Source organism: Tachysurus vachellii, chromosome 18 (genome assembly GCF_030014155.1).
Source record: "Tachysurus vachellii isolate PV-2020 chromosome 18, HZAU_Pvac_v1, whole genome shotgun sequence".
Classification (NCBI taxonomy): Eukaryota; Metazoa; Chordata; class Actinopteri; order Siluriformes; family Bagridae; genus Tachysurus; species Tachysurus vachellii.
The window spans coordinates 2505525-2526254 of NC_083477.1; the positions used below are offsets into that span (position 1 = coordinate 2505525).

The 20730-nt window shown below is 42.2% G+C and overlaps 1 protein-coding gene across 1 annotated transcript; it reads right to left on the reverse strand.

Moving 5' to 3' along the window:
* Nucleotides 1–1724: 1724 nt before the first annotated feature.
* Nucleotides 1725–19899, reverse strand: LOC132860708 (TBC1 domain family member 10A-like). The gene is made up of 11 exons (XM_060891990.1): nucleotides 19421–19899; nucleotides 12209–12984; nucleotides 8361–8460; nucleotides 7973–8080; nucleotides 7384–7490; nucleotides 6218–6332; nucleotides 5878–5943; nucleotides 5508–5697; nucleotides 5191–5345; nucleotides 4208–4893; nucleotides 1725–3838 (listed from the first exon to the last, which is right to left on the reverse strand). Exons 2-11 carry the CDS (start codon nucleotides 12973–12975, stop codon nucleotides 3445–3447), a joined length of 2688 nt encoding a protein of 895 aa, XP_060747973.1. The 5' UTR covers nucleotides 12976–12984; nucleotides 19421–19899; the 3' UTR covers nucleotides 1725–3444.
* Nucleotides 19900–20730: the final 831 nt, after the last annotated feature.

Genomic DNA, 20730 nt, shown 5'->3' on the forward strand with positions numbered 1-20730 from the left:
AATGCCTTCTGGGTAAATTGTGCTCCTGATGTCGCCATTGTCTTCAACATCCTCAAACAGTCTTCTAAAAAAAAAAATAAAAAAATAAAATGTCGGCACCGTCGCTATGCCACCAAACACTGCATGAGGGCGGGTTAAAGCATGTATTGGAACACGGCCGCAAAATACGGTTCAGGTGAAGCACTGTTTAAGTGGGAAAATCAAACATGGCGCCACCTAGAGGTAAGGAGGGAAAAACAAAAAAAAAAAAAAAAAAACACAACAGCCGCCCACAAACAGAACAAAACCACGAGGGTGAACATGAGATCTTCACACATCAGCTCGACAGTCACGCATCCATCACATGAATGTTCTCAGAGAGTCCAGACGGTAACAAGTCCAGTTTACAAAGTGCTGATCAGTTTTTGTTGCGTAATACTGCGGCGTTCCTCGAGGCGTGGAGTCGATTAGAAACATCTTCACCCTGCTGTCTGAAATGATCCAGTGGTTCACTGAGACACCTCCCATAACAGAGTTCTACAGTACACACTCCAAATCAATATAATATCAATAATAATAAGTTATGGTGACTAATGGGGTTGTAACATACAAAAAAAAAAAAAAAAAAAAAAAGGATATTAGTTAAAAATAAATAAATCTGATTCGGTCCACCAGCTAAGACGTGTGTGCTTCAACGCTGATGTAGAAAACATGCGACGGAAGACAAACTCCCCAAAATCCTTTAAAGTTTTTTCACGGTTTATTCTGTTTTAATACAAACCACAGAGTGAAACTGATACCTTTAATTTAACACGTAGTAATAAACACTGCGACAAACAAAAAAATAGAGAATATCAGGATAAATCTGGACGAGTGAAACACTTTGTGCGTCACAGCCGGTGTTTATTTCTCTTTTATATTCGTTGGTCCGAATCTAAAGCTCGGTCCTTTGGCTTCATTTGTACCTCGTGGATCAGTTTCGAGCTTCAGATTTACAAAATCTCACACGCTGCGGCAGACTTGTTCATTTAGTCGAGTCCAATCAGAGTCTAATCTCTCTCTCACACACACACTCACACACAAACACTCACCCACACACCCACACTCTCTCTCACACACATACACCCACACAATCTTACACACACACACACACACACACTCTCTCTCACACACACACACTCTCACACACACACACACTCTCACACACACACTCTCTCTCTCACACACACACACTCACACACTCTCTCACACACACTCACTCTCACACACACACTCTCTCACACACACACACTCTCTCTCACACACACACTCTCTCACACACACACTCTCTCTCACACACACACACACTCTCACACACACACAGTCTGATTTCTCCTTAGGCTCCGCTCATAAAAACCCTGTTTTTGATGATGTTACAGTTTATTCTGAACTTGGTCTCCTTCCTACTTTACAAACACTGTTTTATTTGACCCATAAATTCACGGAGGATTTTGGGAGATCTTTTACTAGTTAACTACATCAGCCTTGTAGCCAACATTCCAGCTGAAAGTCAAGATTTTGTAAATGGGTGAATTTTTTAAGTGTGAGAAAGTAAACCAGCCTTTTCAGACACTAAATACTGTAACGTTTGTGACTTCAGAAAAGTTTTATATATATATATATATATATATATATATATATATATATATATATATATATATATATATATATATATATATATATAAAAAACCACACAATACCAAAAAAAAAACAAAACAAAACAACGAATGACAACGACTTTAAAACACGTCCTCGGTTTGCTCTCACACTTCCAGTCACGCAGGCCTCTGGATTCTTGCATAGAAATAATAACGATAATACGATCTAAAATACGATAAAGAACAGAAATAATACATAATTGTTCATCTGGTTAAATTAACAAACTGTACATCAACGCAAATCGAGCCCGAAAGGTGACGAGCTTGGGATGTTAAAGCTACTGAACATCATTAGTCATTAACATCGGAAAGAACAACACGGGTCGAATATTAGTGGTGCTTTCAGGACAAAAACCAAATAATAATAATAATATTAATAATAATAAAGAGGGTTCAGTGCAAACAGACTAATTCCTTCATAGACAAGCAAATAAATAGGAGTCTGAGGTCACGATCCAAGCAGGTTCAGACGTTATAGGTTAAGATACTGCAGTCGTGTTGTACCGTTATCTCGGCTCGTTCACTTCTACTCTGCTGTCTGTCAGGGAACACGGAGACGACAGGCTACGCTTCAACAGAGGGGGAAATAGGATCAGGGGTAATTAGAGCAGGACAGACTGAGACACACGGAGAGAAAGAGAAAAGTTTGAGAGACATAGGAGTGATAGAAACACTTCTAAAAATTAGCAACACATTAAAAAAAAAAGCATGTGAAAGACTTCGAGTGTAACGTCTAAGGCTGAGCGATGTGACGACTTCACAATACATATTAATATTGTTTTTATTTCTTTCTTTTCTTAATTTTTTTTTTTTTTTTTAAGAATTACCCTGAAAGCAAATTGTTTCCTAATAACGTTTAGAATTACTGATATTTATCCTGATCATGGAAGATCAGAGAACCTCTGGACGTGAAGTGGGAGACGGGACACGGCTCTGGGTTCGGTCTTGTGTATCAGCGTGTTTTTGGGAGGTCGGAGGAACCCGGGAGGAACCCGGACGGAACGCACACGACGTCGTGTCGGCCTCCACTATATTTATTTTTTGTAGACGTTCAATTACAGTCTTTTTAATGAAAGACTTCTTCCGCAGTCTTTTACTGGTAGTCTGTGTATCGTGAGCTGAAACGTGGCGTCATGTCGCTCAGCCTTAATCCCATCTACAAAGCAGAGAGAGACACATAGCGAGACGGTCAGATGGCTGAGAAATAGAAATGAAGTGAAAATGCCATTAGGACTATTGAGATATTAAGTTTGGGGCAGAACGTCACACTATTCTGACCCCAGTACCATTTCTAATGCACCTCAGAGCTTCAGTTCAGTCTGCTCTTCCAGCCCCTCTAGGGGACAATTTTCTTTTTTCTTTCTTTCTTTCTTTTTTTTTTCTTCCTGAAGAGCAAAAGAAAGAGCGCCTCCTACAGGTCAAGTCAGAAACACGGGACAGCGACACTACACTACTACACTAACATGTAAACACACGAGCACACGCTAACAGGCGACCTTAATAAATACGAGCTCCTTGATTAATCTACGACGAGGACGACGTCTCTTAGGGGTCGCTGCCTGATTCAGAGGGACCGGATGAAGGTTTTATGGTTGGATGACTTACTAAATAATGAACTATTGATCTATTTACAGACTCTCTTTTCTAACAGTAAATAACTGACAGTAAATGAGAGGATTCGGAGCCATAAAACCCGATCCAGTTCTCTTTAAAGACGAAATAAACCCCTTCCCCCTTTGTGCTCGATTCGTCTCTTTTGTTCAGAAAACTAGACCACTTTTTTGCCCGCTGTGGCTCCGTTCTTCTCCTCAGCCTCGGCGCTTGCGGATTTGTCCTTCTTTTTCCCCCCTTTCTCCTTCTTCTTCTCCTTTTCCTTCTTTGCTTTCTCCTTCTCCGACTTCTCACGTTCCTTCTTCTCTCGTGCCTTCTGCTTCTCCTCCTCCTTCTCTTTCTTCTTCTCGTCCTTGCTCCTCTTCTTCTTCTTGCCCTCGTCCTCACAGGGAGGCAGAGGCATGTTGTTGGCCGTGGGAGACGGGATCGTGGGTGTAACTTGCTCTGAGACTACTCTAGGGGGCTGGAGCTGGTTTGGGATTGGACGATGTGCAGATTCCTTGCTGGACTTTGGTGCTGGTTCTGAGGTGGGTTGTGATACGATTTCTGGTCCAGAGTCTGACTCCGGTGCAGGTGCTGGTCCAGGATTTAGTGCGGATGTCGATTCAGATTCTGGTTCAGATTTTGGCGCAGACGCTGTTTCTGGTTCAGATTTCGGCGCAGACGCTGTTTCTGGTTCAGATTTCCGCGCAGATGCTGTTTCTGGTTCAGAATTCGGCGCAGACGCTGTTTCTGGTTCAGATTTCGACGCAGACGCTGTTTGAGGTTCAGATTTCGGCGCAGACGCTGTTTCTGGTTCAGATTTCGACGCAGACGCTGTTTGAGGTTCAGATTTCGGCGCAGACGCTGTTTGAGGTTCAGATTTCGGCGCAGACGCTGTTTGAGGTTCAGATTTCGGAGGTTCAGATTTCGGCGCAGACGCTGTTTGAGGTTCAGATTTCGGCGCAGACGCTGTTTGAGGTTCAGATTTCGGCGCAGACGCTGTTTGAGGTTCAGATTTCGGCGCAGACGCTGTTTGAGGTTCAGATTTCGGCGCAGACGCTGTTTGAGGTTCAGATTTCGGCGCTGATGTTTGTTCTGATCTAGATTTTGGTGCGGATATTGGTCCTGGGCCAACAATTGCCACTGGAGATTTTGGTGATGTTGGGGGTTTTGTTACTAAAGGACTAGGCCTGTTCCCTCCTGCACCTCCAGTGGGTGGGGCCATTGCAGAAACGGGTGGGCGTAGTGGCGCAGATGAGGACGTTATCATTATAGGAGTCCCGCCTCCAAACACCTGCGTTTCTGGGACAAAAGGCCCGGAAAAAGAGCTTTTTTTGCCGTGAGAGAACGGATTTTTGGATTTCCGGAAGCCAGGAAGAGAGAGGAGGCTGGAAGAGGAGCGCAGGGGGCCGGGTGGAGGAGCAGACATAGAGCTGCCCAGGAAGGACAGACTCCCCCCAGAGCTGATGGCGGCGGCACGACGCTTTTGCTCGTGGATGTCTCGTGTGCCGTGAAGCCTCCGGGCCGGCTGGTGCGTAAGAGCACCGCGAGACTCGCGCCACTTCTTCACCTGGATGGTGCACTCTCTCTCGATCAAAGCCTCTGTGACAGGGACAGCTGTGACCTGGCAGAAGAACATTAGATTATGGTGCCTGTGTACAAATCATGGTGAGCTCCAACACCAACACAACTTGTGCAAAGCAGAAGAAAAAGTTTAGAATCATTTATACAGATATGCTCTTTAAAAATGTACCTAACAAATGCAGAAGGATGAATAGAGAGATTATGATCTTATTTAGATAGAATAGGCACCAATTTGTTCAAGAACGTCCTTAATATCCTTTAGCATAGTTTTAGGTTTGTATGACACTCTACATGTGTTTCACTGTGCATGTGTGTGTGTGTATGTGTGAGTGCTGACCTCTTGAACCAGTATTTCCTCTCGAATGCTCTCTGGTGAGATGTTCCTCAGGCGTTCCATGGTCTCATACATTCCCTGCAGCTCCCGCAGTTTATCCACAGAACCCAGCATCTGTTTCAGTAAGACCAGACCCACACGGAAGACGATCTTCACCCCTGCGTGCGCGCACAGACACACACATCCCCCCCTAGTATTGAGGTGTTAACTACAGATACATATGAGTAAAAGGGCTGTCTTGGGAATCCGGAGATCTTTTAAAGCACGAGTTTCAGAAACGTAGCTTTGCAGGAAAACCTGTAACGAGGAGCCGGTCTCACCTTCACAGAAGAACATGTCCCAGACGCGGAGGACGCAGGACCACGGGAGCGTGCGAGAAAAGATACACATGAACCACTCGGTCATGTAGAGGATAGGGTCGATTTTATACTTCTTCAGATGGCGGTAGGCCATGGGGCACACGCGCCTCAGGAGAGAGAAGAAAATCTCCCCGTCGAGCTGGATAGCTTCCTGAAAGGGAAAAAAAAAAAACGTAGTTCATTTTGATTTTTAGAGTCATTTACATATGAATCTATGACTCAGTCTCACAGGCCTCGAATTATGGATTTCTTAAATAATAAAAATGAAACTGAATAAATGAGGATCGGTAATGTTTTATGGAATGATGTATTATTGAGGAGAAATCCTCACCAGTCCAGCGCTGTAGTACCCGGGCAGGTATTTCTCACAAATCTGCACCAGACACCAAAAGGCTTGCTGAGAGAGAGAGAGAGAGAGAGAGAGAGAGAGAGAGAGAGAGAGAGAGAGGAATAAATAAATAAATAAATAAATAAATGGGTGGGGGAGAGAGAGAGAAAAAATAAATTAATTGATTATAAATAAAGTGATAAATAAATAAAAAATAATACATTGATTATTAATAATAATTTCGTTATTAATAATTAAATTTATTAAATCAAATTAATTAATTTATTTAAAAAAAAGAGAGAGAAAAAAGGGGAAGGGGTAGTAACCAAAAACAAACACACACCTCTGCAGGCATGTGCATGAGCAGGACCGCAGCCACAGGAGCCTGAGCCTGACAGTAGCCTTCCTCTGGGCGATAGATGGTATAGGCTTTTAGTATACGGTACAGATCCTGCTGGCTGCACACACACACAAACAAAAACACACACACAAACAAAAACACACACACACACACACACAAACAAAAACACACACACACAAACAAAAACACACACACACAAACAAAAACACACACACACAAACACACACACACACACACAAACACAAACAAACAAAAACACACACACACACAAACAAAAACACACACACACAAACACACACACAAACACACACACAAACACACACACAAACACACACACAAACACACACACAAACACACACACAAACAAACAAAAACACACACACACACAAACAAAAACACACACACACAAACACACACACAAACACACACAAACAAAAACACACATACAGAAAGAGAGAACATTTGTGTTACAAGGGAACTCAAAGTACTTTTAATATTTGTCAAACTAAATTAAACCTAGCTGCAAAATAAAAAAATGGACACATAAACGATGAAAGAACAACAGTCTGTAATTAAAATGACGATAGTTTGAGGGGTTTTATTCCGTCTCTATCTGCCAGTCTATCCATCTCTCCGTATCTATCCGTCTTTGTCTCTGTAGCAGTTTCTCAGTTTGTCTCTGTATCCTTTAATGTGTCTGTGAACCTCTAACTCTGTATCCACGAGTCTGTCTGTTAGTCCGTCCTTCTCTCTCTCTCTCTCTCTCTCTGGATCAGTCTAACTCTGTATCCACACATCCCTGTCTGTCTATCTCTCTCTCTCTTTCTCTCTCTCTGTATGTACGTGTCCACCCATCTATCCATCCATCTCTCTGTACCCATGCATCTCTATCTTTCTCTGGATCCAGCTCTGTGTATCAGTCTGTCTGCTGTCTCTGTATCGATACATCTCTCTCTATCTATCTGTATCTATCTGTTTGCATTCGTCTGTTTCCTGACTGAACCCTCAGCTCTGTTTATCATCTCACATCAGCTGAGAAAAAAAATTGCTAAATAATACTATAGCTTTTGATCAAACAGAAAACCTCCAGAGAGCATCTTAAGTCTCAGACTTATCTGAGCACATATTAGGAGCTGAAGGTCATTTACCCGTGGCCTCCTCGAGCAGCAAACATCTCGTGGAAAGGAAACTGCCTGTGTAAGTCCTTCTCGATGATATCCAGCCACTTTGGATCTCCCGGCTCTCTCTCCAGTTCCTACACAGAGGGGAAATGAAAAAAGCCAAAATGTCAGAGAGACAGAATCAATGCACATTGCTCCAGAGTAAAGGTGGGTATCATTAAAGTTGCTGCTGTCTGTATTTAACTCCTTTATGATTAGCCATTAATTAGACAACTTTTCCGTTTTGAAGCTCTCGATGCTCCAAATTTAAGGTGTCTTAACAAATTATCAATAAGCTACGCAACAAACGTCTCAAAATCCTTGAACTTGAGATGCTGCGAGTGTTAAAGGAACCCTGGTGAATTCAACTCGGTGACGCTTTCATCAACTTATACGTTTGTGTGTCTAAATGTGATTAGCAGCAAGTGTAACATGCTTCACGCTGAAGAAAGATAAACAAGATAAACAACCCGAAAATCAGCCGAAATCGTAGCGGTGAAAACGTTTGAGGTCGGTCTGCAAAGTCAGGATGATCTGTGGGATACTATAACAGTGACGGGGAAAGTCTTGGCTGTACCTCGAACTTGCCAACATTTGCCATCAGAAGCTCCTCGCTGTTGGAGAGAAGCTGCCAGGCTCGAGCTCTCAGAGATGACGGGATTCCCTTCCTACAGCGAAGCTTCACCTACACACACACGCGCACACACACACACACAAACACAGTTTTTCCCTCAGAGACATTAAGTTATATTCTGATAAGACATTTTATAATCCAATCCACTCACATATTTTATATGTATATAATGTGCAGAATTATGGATATAAATCCAAACCATATTAAATATTATTATATAAACATATATACAAAGTCATTTGTTCTAATACATCCAATTTTGAATAACAGCACAGACGCAGCAAATGTCTCATCGACATTCGAACATTATTTGTGATTCTGTCAAACAGACCTTGGGGAAGCGGCGAGAGACCCACTTGTCCCAGTTTTTGAACATGTCCAACCACTTCATCTCTCGGTGCCGTGCCACCTCCACGCTGATATCCAGCACACTGGGACAAAGAAAAAAACAATAAAGATGTGGGGATTAACGCTGAATTCCTCACTTACCTCCACTCTTACATTTAAATACGTTTTACTGTATACACAAGGGTTAGCTTTAGGTTAATTAGGATGGAGACACATTCGATCATTAAATCTTTAAAACTGACTACAGACAGTGCAGTTTAACACACACAAACACACACACAAACACACAAACACACACAAACAAACACACACACACACAAACACACACACACAAAAACACAAACATACACATAAACACACACAAAAACACCCACACACACACACACAAACACAAACACACACACACAAAAACACAGACAAAAACACAAACACACACACACAAACACACACAAACATTATTAGATCATTAAATCTTTAAAACTGACTACAGAGGGTGCTGTTTAAGGAGGAAATTATCCATCGCTCCTCACAATTAGCTGGCTAGCTCGTCTCGAAAAAATTACAAACTTGTTTTTGTTCCTATTTAGTAGATTAAATGGACATTTTCATAAACGCACACACGCACTTACACACACAATTCAGTCAATGAGTCGATCAAAGGGCAGAATCGCATATTTAATTTTAATAGGATGAATATAAGTGAGCTTGTTTTAAATACGGAATAATTCTTCTATCAAAGAGAAATAGTAGGAGGGTGTGATAATGTGTGCAGTTTGTACTCTATAAGTCTGGTCATAAGTTTGTGGACACCTGACCACCACTTCCGCATGTGATTCTTCCTCACACTGTGGTATAGAATGTCTGTGTAGGCTGTAGCTTTATAATTTCCCTTCGCTGGGACCAAGAGTCTCAAACCTGTTCCAGCAAGACAGTACAGCTGTGCACAAAGCAAAGCAGATCCATAGAGATGTGGTTGGGGAAAGACTCGAGTGTCCTGAACTCAACCCTAGTGAACACCTTCAGGATGAACTGGAACAGCGACTGAACCTCTAAAAGACGGGTGTCCACAAACATTTGGCCATGCAGTGTATATTATCTTTATTTTTAACTTTGTTGGTCCACGTTCGAACAGCTCAGCTTGGGTGGTTTAACCTGGAGTAAGAACCCGACGGAGGAAGTAATAAGTAAACATTAAAGGGAAGGAAGGCAGGCTTAAAGGAAGAGATACGGGTTCGAGTCCGTTAGAGGACATGACACAGCGTGAACAGCAAAAGGAAGAGAGAGATGGTGAGCAGTGACTGAATCAGAAAACCACTCAGTACTGTATGAGTCACACCGAGGGTGGGGTGGGGGGTGTTAGAGAGGGAGAGGGAGGGGGAGAGAGAGAGAGAGAGAGAGAGGATTGTGGAAAATATGCACAACACAAAGAACAGATGGAAATAAGCCAGACGCTGTGAAAAAGGTGCACAGACGTAAATCGCTCAGGAGACGACGAGAAAGAGCGATAGATAAATAGAGGCATTTAGATAGAGACAAAGAGTCAACGAAAAGACGAGTGAAAGACATGCGCATGTACTGTACGAGAGATGAGATATAACTAGAGAAAAAAGAGGAATCAGAAGTGTCTTGTATTTTAAGTTTCATTATTTTGTCACAGTTGCTATGGCAACTTTAATGACTCAGCGATTGCATGATGACACAATAAGGTCATGAAAAACGTACTGCGTGCTCGGTCTTATTTTATTTAAAACTCAAATATATAAGTGACAGAAACACCGACTCGGGGGCGGGAAGTTGGCGGAGAAAGAAGGGGGCGTGGCCAAACCTGTCCTAACCCTGCCCGAGTTTGTCGAGGGTCACACAAAGATGGGGCAGTCGTGGCCTAATGGTTAGAGAGTCTGACTCGTAACCCGAAGGTTGTGGGTTCGAGTCTCGGGCCGGCCACGACTGAGGTGCCCTTGAGCAAGGCACCGAACCCCCCCCAACTGCTCCCCGGGCACCACAGCATAAATGGCTGCCCACTGCTCCGGGTGTGTGTTCATGGTGTGTGTGTTCACTGCTGTGTGTGCGCACTTTGGATGGGTTAAATGCAGAGAACGAATTCTGAGTATGGGTCACCGTACTTAGCCGTATGTCACGTCACGTCACTCACTTTTAAGATGTTATGTGGCTCTGCTCCCGAGTCATACAGCAGGTTATTAAGGTTTGTATAGAATACAAATTAAGCGAAATGGAAACGCCGACAAAACAACGTATTCCCGTTGTACATGCTCACTGCGTGGGGTGTAACATCATAAGGCTACAGATTTAGCTAGAGGTAAGAAAAAAAAAATGAATGCACGATAAAAAGTGATCTTTACACGTACTCTAAACTTTTAGAACTTTTGTATACAATTAAAAAAGTGATCTATACGTATGATCGTTAAAAAATACGTCAAGAAAAAGTTTGTTCCGAGAGCTCTAACGATAATACATTAAAGTGAGAAATACACAATAACAATCTCAGCACCCTGAATAAAAACTAATCTGTATCATATTAGTCATCATCATCATGGCTTCACTCTGTAACTGTACGCCAATAAGGGTGTGAGCTCATGATAAAAATCAGCTGCTATACAGTATCGAGTGAAGAGGATGTGGTTAAGGAGATCCTCCCTCATTCTGTGAATTATTAATGAAAAATCAGACAGATTTTGGCGTGTGAGTGATTAATTATTAATCGTTTTACAGTCAGGTGAAGAGCAGACGGCGTGGCGTCGCCCATCCGGTAGCTCTGATCATCCGATAGCTCTGATCGCTGCTCTTTACCTATACTGTAGATGACGGACTCGTCGGACGGTGGGCTTTATTGTTTGTGTGTAGAAAGAGAGAGAGAGAGAGAGAGAGAGAGAGAGAGAGAGAGAGAGAGAGGGAGGGAGAGAGAGAGAGAGACACAGAGAGAGGCAGAGAGAGAGAGAGACAGAGAGAGTGAGAAAGAGACACAGAGAGAGCGAGCACCAGAGAGAGAGATAGCGAGAGAGATAGCAAGAAAGAGATTGAGAGAGAGCACAAGAGAGAGAGTGAGAGCGAGAGAGAGAGAGAAAGAGACACACAGAGAGAGACAGAGAGAACACGAGAGAGTAAGAGTGAGAGAGAGACAGAGAGAGAAAAAAAGAGAGAGAGCACCAGAGAGAGATAGCGAGAGAGATAGCAAGAAAGAGATTGAGAGAGAGCACAAGAGAGAGAGAGAGAGTGCGAGAGAGAGAGAGAGTGCGAGAGAGAGAGAGTGCGAGAGAGAGGGAGAGACAGACAGAGAGAGGGAGAGACAGAGAGAGAGTGCAAGAGAGAGAGAGCGAGAGAGAGAGAGCGAGAGAGAGAGAGAGAGAGAGAGAGAGAGAGAGAGAGAGAGAGAGAGAGAGAGAGAGGGTGAAGCTGGTGAAGGAACCACAGTTTCTCGCCCCCATGACGACTGTAAGCAATAACAGGAAGTAACGCTCTTCACAACATAAAAGATGAACAATACACTGTTAAAAAGCGGACGTGATGGTCATTAAAAAATTAAATATTGCAACTGTTGGCAAATCGCTGTGATATAAACAGAACAACACTCTGATTGTGTGCACATTCTGTCACGGTGTATTATTCCTAACTGTTTAGTTTGTATACAAGATAAATTTGTACATGATATAAACTCAAATTGTTACTTTTTATTACTATTATTAATATAATTGTAAGTTTAAAAATCTACATACAAAGTAGCTGCCAATCAATAAATAATTCTGATTGAATGTTTGTAGTGTTATTGTGAAGCAAACAAATACGAGGGTGTGTTAAGATTCAGGCTCCACCCACTTGCCCTCGCTGTACTGCGATCCTCCGAGGAAGCCGTATTTATCAGTGCGTCTCTGAACCGGACCGTTGAGCTCAGAATCGGACCCGAGTGAGCTTCCGTCCTCACCGATGCCTGACAGAGACTCCAGCGTCCCTGACATCATGCTCGCCGACTCCAGATAGCTCAGTGTGTCTAGGGCGGGGCCTGATTGACCAGGGGGTGGCACCGTATATGGCACAAACGAATCGTGAACCATGAGAGAAGGTAGATCAGATTTCAGGTCCGATAACGGATCATGGATGATGGGGACAATAGACGGAGGAGAGCGAGGCGGCGTGTGTGACGAGGACGTGGAGTTTGAGGTCAGATTGAGTTGCGTTGTGGGATTTTGCTCTGGAAAAGGCGGCGCTTCAGGATCTGCTGCTCTTCCTTGTGGTTCTGGTGAGATGTTTGGCTGCATTAAAGGTTCAGGTGTTGTGGGAAAGCTCTCTTTACCTCGGTCTGGAAGACAAGTGCTTTCTGAAGCAGATGGAACAGGAGGAGGATTTTCACTAAGTGCTGTAATCGCCTCTCCCGAGTTCGATAAACGGACAGACGTCTCCTTACGTGGTGGTATTAATGCGGCAGATGCCATGACAGCTCTGTCTCCGTACAAAGCAGATTTTGGAACAGCTATGGGTTTAGGTGACTCTGCAGGGAGGGAGGGAGCAGAGGAAGAGGAAGGAGGAGGTACCGGCTGATCTGCCACAGCCGGAGGAGAAGGGGTGAGGGCTGAGACCTCGGCCATCGCTCCTCTCTGCAAAGAGAAACAAAACAGAAGGAGGAGTCACTTTGATGATCCATAATAAAATATGCTGCTATACATAAAGTATATTATAGATCATAAATTTATGAATGAATGACCATATTAGCATAATATATCAATATAATGCTATAATAACCTACTGGATCTTATAGAGTCATCCAGATATCTAGACAGACAAACAGACAACAGATATGTGGATAGAGAGAGAGAGAATGATAGACAAACACAGGGATAGACAGACACCAAGATTTAGATATAAAGGATACACAAATGGACAGACAGACAGAGAAACGGAGAGAAACAGACAGGCACAGAGAGAGACAGACAGACAGACAGACAGACAAAGAGGCCAGACCAACAGGTGGACAAACAGACAGACAGACAGACAGACAGACAAAGAGGCCAGACCAACAGGTGGACAAACATGCAGGCACAGACAGACAGACAGATAAAAAGGCAAAATGATACACAGATAAACAGACAGACAGAAGGAAAAACTGGCAGGTACAGACAGATAGACAGACAGAAAACAGACCAATACACAGACGGATGGACAGACAGACTGAAAAGCAGGTAGACAGTCAGAAAGACAGATAGAAAATTAGACTGATACACAGATAGACAGTCAAGGACAAACATATCAAACAGATAGTTAATAAACAGATAAACAGACGGATGTACAGACATATTTTCATTTTTTTTCTAAACAGCATTAAACTGTAACTTTGTAAAGCAACACTTTTGAAAGCTCCAAATAAATTTGCTGCAAATGTTTGTATATATATATATATATATATATTAGATATCAAATCAATAAGCTGACTGTAACTGGTGTGCATTTCTCACTAACTTGCTTACCAACTATTCAGCAGGATTTACAGTCATTTCTAATTTGCATATTCATATCTTTTTTCTATTAGGCGAAGATGTTTCTCACCGGCAATTAAATAATAATAAGGCGTGAGAGCTGCATGGGGACAGAAGTCGTCATATCATCTGATTGGTTTAGAGGTTACACCAGAGCCAATCACGTGGATTAAGATGATCTGTGTCATTCACCAGGGTGCCATCGTGAATAAAACAGGAAATGACCTGACGCTGGTCGTGTCCTCGGAACGAGTGGGAGGTTAAAACGAGACTCAAGAAGATTTCCTTTCTCTCTCTTAGTCTACTGTTGTCATTACTATTTTATCATTATGTACAACAGTTTACCACAACGTCACATGGTCCTTATTCTGTGTGTGCACGTGTGTGTGTGTGTGTGTGTGTGTGTGTGTGTGTGTGTGTGTGTGTGTGTGTGTGAGGGGGGGGGGCGACCAACAGACAGCGAGAAAGAGAGAGAGAGAGAGAGAGAGAGAGAGAGAGAGAGAGAGAAGCTGGAGAGAGAAGGAGACAGACAGACAGACAGAGAGAGAGAGAGGGAGAGAGATGGAGAGAGAGAGCAAGAGAGAGAGGGAGATGGAGAGAGTTAGTGAGAGGGAGAGGGAGAGAAAGAGCTGGAGAGAGAGGGAGACAGACAGACAGAGAGAGAGAGAGAGAGAGAGAGAGAGAGAGAGAGAGAGAGAGAGAGAGAGAGAGAGAGCAAGAGACAAGTTTGTAACACTTGCACCAATTGTTGAAATGGTGTAAAAGCTTCTGTAAGTATGTGATCACATGTACAATCATAAACTGCTGGAGGTTTTGTTAACACACACAAACATTGTTAACACACAAACATTTGTTAACACACACAAAACCTAAACCCTTTTATATGGCTCTACCTTGTACATGCACTTTTTTGGAAAGTTTTTTGTCGTGTTTATTTTTTCAGCGTGAAAGTGTAAAGCTCCATTTGATTCAAATATTAAAACTGACTTCTGGACCAAAACGCTTGCTTGTGATTGGATGCACCAACTGTCAATCATGTACTAGAGCTTATTTATTGAGATGTGACTAGCTGCTTTACAGGCCACAGTACTGGGGTAGAGTTTATTCAGCATGGGTAAGTGTGTGCTTGAGAGCAGGGAGAGAGATCCTAGTTAATGCACTTTTATAATTGAGAAAGTTATGAGATTAAACTTGTACAAATTATCGAAAAGAATTCTCACAGAATGACTAGCGATGCCGCATCGAATGCGTCGAAATGTATAAAATTGCGAGCGGCGTTCCTTATGGGTCGGATATTGTTAATTTTTTTCCCTTCGCAATGTATGATCTCAGTGTGCTCACTTCCCGTTTTTATCATAAATAAAAGCAAATCATAGAGTCTGAAGGAGGAAGTCAGACATCTGGAGAAATGATCTCACAATTCTACAGAAAAAGAAAAATATATCGTATGTAAGTGGCTTCCTCATTGCGTGACGTATGACCGTGAGCTGAAAGACTAACCTTCTAAACGTATAGTAGAATAACACTGATTGTTTAGCTAATTGGCGATTGGTTAATCTTCCCTTTTATTGGTGAGAATTGAGGTGCTCGTGCACAAAATGCTTAGCAATAAAAACTGTAATAAACTTCTTATACTGCATATTGTGACAATGTAAGTCATGGCAGGATGAGAATAAGATTAGATTAATCAAATAAGATAAAAGATCCCAGCTGCTTTAGCACCTGGTATTTAGTTCCTGGATTTATGTGCCCCTTTTCCACCGAGGCAGTTTGAGTGCAGGTTCGGAGCCTAATTTAGAACCAGTTCTTTCTTTTTCGAAACCCAAAGCACCGGCTCTGAACCAGGAAAAGTGGTTCTTAAGTAGCACCAAAACGTTGCTGGTCTAGACTTAAGAACCGCTTGCGTCAGGGGCTGTGGGCGGGGCTACTGTTAGCGCATTTGTAAATGTACCTTAAATATACTAATGTTTAATACACTTTTACTTTACCGCAATATGATCAATTATCAGCACACATGATAGTAGGGTACAGTAGCTACATGCTAAGGCTAATTTTTTTCTGTGTTAATGATAAAATAACGTTATGTACTTTCTCGATAACAACCTCCGTTTATACAGATTACATGGAGCTGCACGTACACGTTGGATTCGCCGCGTTTGGGTGTTAATGTAGGTTCACAAAGCCATGAGCATTAACAGTAAAGCAACATCCACCATTGTTGTGTTTGTCGCTGCTGTGCTAACGTTGCTGGGAAACGAGACACGTTTACAGTGACATCAGACTCGGCTCTGTGACGGCTCTCAACCGACAGAAAGGCAAACCGGTTCTTAGAAGGTTCGCCATTGGAACCAACTTTGAACCAGCACCAGCACTAGCTCTGAACCAGCACCCGGTTCTTTCTGGGTTTTTTTTCTTTATACTGAAAGCACACAATTATATAGAACGTCTCTGTATGCTGTAAAATTGACTTCTCCTGACGCTGACTCACCCCCATCAAACACCATGGGGATGAACTGAACTGAAGCCTCATGACATCAGAGCCAGATCTCACTAATGCTCTTGTAGCTGAATGATCAAAATCCCCCACAGTCCCACGTTTCCTAAACTACCGAATGCCTTCCCAGAAATGTAGAGTGGATACAAGCTTCTTTAAAACTGCGACATGCTTTTCAAACAGGAACGAACATTAACCAGCGCAGACAATTGGTGCTAATTTATTTATTTATTTGCATATATAATAAAGCTAACTTTAACAGCTCATGTTTAATCAATTAAAAATTACATTTCACTACATTCTGTCTGCTGCGTTAAGAACCGTTTAATGACCATGAACATCGTTCTCTATGAAGGTGTCTAAAACCTCACTAGCTAAGTGTGATTTCCTCACAAGCCAAACATCAGGCTTTGATCAAGACTTCAGACTTCGTGTGGCTTTGCTTTGTCGTGAAACTGATACGAGCTCAAACAGCTCGGTGAAGTTTGTGTTCGGAACACAGACAGCTGAAATGTCAGCCGTGTGCTGTGGTGTGATTCTCCTCTCAGTTCACTCTTTGAGGTTAACCAGAGTCTAAAATACTAGAACTAGAACCGGTGGTTTGGAGACGAGGGGAAGAAGGAAAGGGGAATAAACAGCGGGAGAGAGAGAGAGAGAGAGATGGAGAGAGAGACAGAGAGGGAGAGAAAGAGAGAGATATTGAGAGAGAGAGAGAGAGAGAGAGAGAGAGAGAGAGAGAGAGAGAGAGAGAGAGAGAGAGAGAGAGAGAAAGCGAGAGAGAGAGAAAGCGAGAAAGCGAGAGAGAGAGATATATTTCGGTTCAGCTATCAGAACTATATATATAGCAGAAGGTGTCAAACTACTGTCAGTCACACTACAGACCACAATCATTTTTAACCATACCATCATTATTAACCTAAAGCTGTCTGTTAGGAGACTGGATTCATTTTTGATAACAGATTATTGAAAAATGTATACGCAAGCACGCACACACGCACACACACACACACACACTCACTATAGTAACAATATATTCCGAGGCACTTTGATGGTTTTAATGACACATGCTCCTCAGATCTGAAGCAACTCAAAATGTTCACTGCTTTTGATGCTTCAATAAAAATTAGAACAGAAAGCGACTTTAAATCATTAAACGTAACAAAAAAAACGTCAAAACAAGGCGTTCTTTTGACAAGGACAAATTTGGCTTCAATGGCAAAATGCTGTGGTATAAAACTACTTCTCAGACTTCAGGGCGGTAAGAAGTTTCCCGTGTTTTGTCGCTCATCTGGAGAAGAGCGTTAAAGACCAACTGAGAAGGAGAAACGGGTTACATGTGACGTTGTCAGATATATCCAAAGTGTTGCATGTTAATAATCAGACAGCCTTCCGTACGCGACCTGCCTAGACAGCTTCTTCCAGGATGGAAAGCAGGGGTGAGTGCCGATCGACGCTAAAAACGTCACAAAGTGCCATAAAAAGTCCATGGCCTTTTAAAAACTATTATTTCCCATTGAACAGCTGTCTCATAGACTTCCTCATGACAAATATAACTGTCTGAAAGCATTGAAGAGGAAGTGCTTCATGTAAGGTCTGAGGGCGCTTTTTTATGGAGATTTTGTGGGTGTGTTTTGAAAAATAAAAATTTGCCAAAAGGCTTGCGTACAGTTTTTATGTATTCATTCTAAATATCGACATGTATCCAAAATTCAATATTCATTTCCATGCATTTTACATACATTTACTCATAACAATTTCACATGTCTGAGCCTGATCAGGATTTTAATCACGCTGCTTGAGTGTGAAATTATTTTTCGTCTCGCTGAAGGGTCACACTGATGTGATCACAGACGACAGGGGACTTGGTAGCCTAGTGGTAAATGTGTTAGACAACCAACTGGAAGGTTGTGAGTTCAAATCCTTGGTCCACCAAGCTTCCACACTCCATTGATCCACTGCTCAAACGGATATAAAATGCAAGTAGCGCTGGATAAAAGCGTCTAAGAAAAATGCCGTAAATGTAAAGTTTTCTATCCGTTTAAACCTCAGAAATGAGGATAGATTGGACTAGAAAAACTATAGGACAAAACGCCTAAAACGTCTTCACTTTTACTACCTCTAAATGTTGACCTGACATCCTTCAATCCTTGCAGACTATTTGACACAGATTCAAATCTCGAACCAGATTAGATTATTGCACAAGACGTGCGAAGTGACTCAAACTCAGAGAGACACCGAGATTCTGACAGCGAAAGAAACCTGACGCAAAGCTTTACACGTCTATTACACGTCCGAGTAACGGGACGGTAAACGGATTAGATGTGTCATTGTACTGGACAGAAAACCAACTTGGTTCACTTGGGGTTTAGTGTTTACACAAGCGTCTGATCATGAACTCAACCGGTGTGATGTGAAACAGATATAAAGGAACTTGAAGTGGAATATTGGGATGTAGGACCATTGACGTGAAGCACACGTGATGCCAACACCCACGTGAACTCAAAACATTTATTATCGTTTATTTAACACGTTATAAGACTTTAATAATCATGTGAGGAAGTGAAACAGGACAGAGTTTGTGTATTCATCTGAGAACAAATTAATCACCATCTTTCCAGGAGATAGTCTTGTCCAATCTAACTATTTATACATTAAAAAACTTAACATCTTTATATAAAGGTATAACTGTAAAATAAATGTGGTGAAGCCTTTGCTCTTTATATTGTCTGCTAACTAGCTTAGCTCAAATCTATAAGTCATATCCAGGACAGGATGCAACATCATCATCATCATCCCCTTTATGGTATTTTAATATTTATATCAAATATACAATACAGACTAAATATACAAATCTACACTCTGAAACACTGGTAATCATTTAAATATATATATATATATATATATATATATATATATATATATATATATATATATATAGTAACAGATAAGAGTTGGGGCTGCTGAGCCTCCTCCACCCTCCCCTGTGAGGTACACTCCCTATGCGGTGCGTTAGGCCTCTGCGATTATCCTCGGCATTGCGTAAGAGGCATGACCGATTAGACTCACCCGCAGGCCGGCAGGATGCGCGACGTCCACCCAGTGAAGATGCTATCCGCTTTTTCCCCCTCCACAGCTTCGTTTGCGAAGTCGCCTTTTTTTCCCTTTCAGTTAGAATTTGACAGAAAAAATAACTCAACGTTGTGGAAAGTTAAAAAATAAAAATCAAAACTTCAATCCGTTGACCGGTCAGGATGTAAATGTCTCGTTAGCCTTTAGCTTAGCTTAGCATTTAGCTTAGCTTATCTTTAGCAGGCGGCTAATGTTGTACGGGTTCCGGTTAGCATCGGTTGTTAAATGTCTAGTTCCACTTGTTTTAGACAATAAATTATAAACAAACGTCGCACAGAGGTCTCGGTTTATATGTAAATTAGACCCCTTTTTATTTGTATTTATGTGTATATTTATTTGTATTTAATCAGTTTTAGAATGAATAAATAGCTCGCGCTGTAGAGCTCGCGCTGCCTCGACTCCTCCTGCGCGAGAGCACATTTCCTGCAAAAAAAAAATTAGAGTAAGAGCGACGCAAATCCGCACGTGCAGAGCACTTCCGGTACGAGCCAAGCCACTGAGTTTGGCAACAATAACAACAACAACAACAACAACGTTTTAAAATATTACTGAATGTTATGTGAGCACATACGGCTTTGATTACAGAACAAAAACAAAACTGTCAAATTAAATGGGATTCTTTACATTTCCATACATTACAGAAATGTACGTTAACAAACAAGGCAATGTTTACAACCAAGAAACTCAGGTCAGGATCAGGAATAAGTAAAGATGTGATTTCCCCCCCCCACACACACACACACACACACTCTTTTCTTTCTTTCACACCCTCGGGCACTCCAGAGTTTACAAACATACACACACACACTTTCTTTCACACCCTCGGGCACTCCAGAGCTTACACACACACACACACACTTTCTTTCACACCCTTGGGCACTCCAGAGCTTACAAACACACACACATACACACACACACTTTCTTTCACACCCTCGGGCACTCCAGAGCTTACACACACACACACACTTTCTTTCACACCCTTGGGCACTCCAGAGCTTACAAACACACACACATACACACACACACTTTCTTTCACACCCTCGGGCACTCCAGAGCTTACACTGTGTAAGCTCTGGAGTAAGTTTTACACACACACACACACTTTGTTTCACACCCTCAGGCACTCCAGAGCTTACAAACACACACACACACACATACACACACACACCCTTGGGCACTCCAGTGCTTACAAACACACATACACACAGACATACAAACATACACACACAAATACACACACACACACT

Coding starts and splice junctions, on each gene's coding strand:
- LOC132860708 (XM_060891990.1), bottom strand. CDS start 12,975: ATGGCCGAGGTCTCAGCCCTCACCCCTTCTCCTCCGGCTGTGGCAGAT. Junction 8,081..8,360: donor TCTCTCGCCGCTTCCCCAAG/GTCTGTTTGACA, acceptor GTGTGTGTGTAG/GTGAAGCTTCGCTGTAGGAA. Junction 5,346..5,507: donor GGACATGTTCTTCTGTGAAG/GTGAGACCGGCT, acceptor GCGCGCACGCAG/GGGTGAAGATCGTCTTCCGT.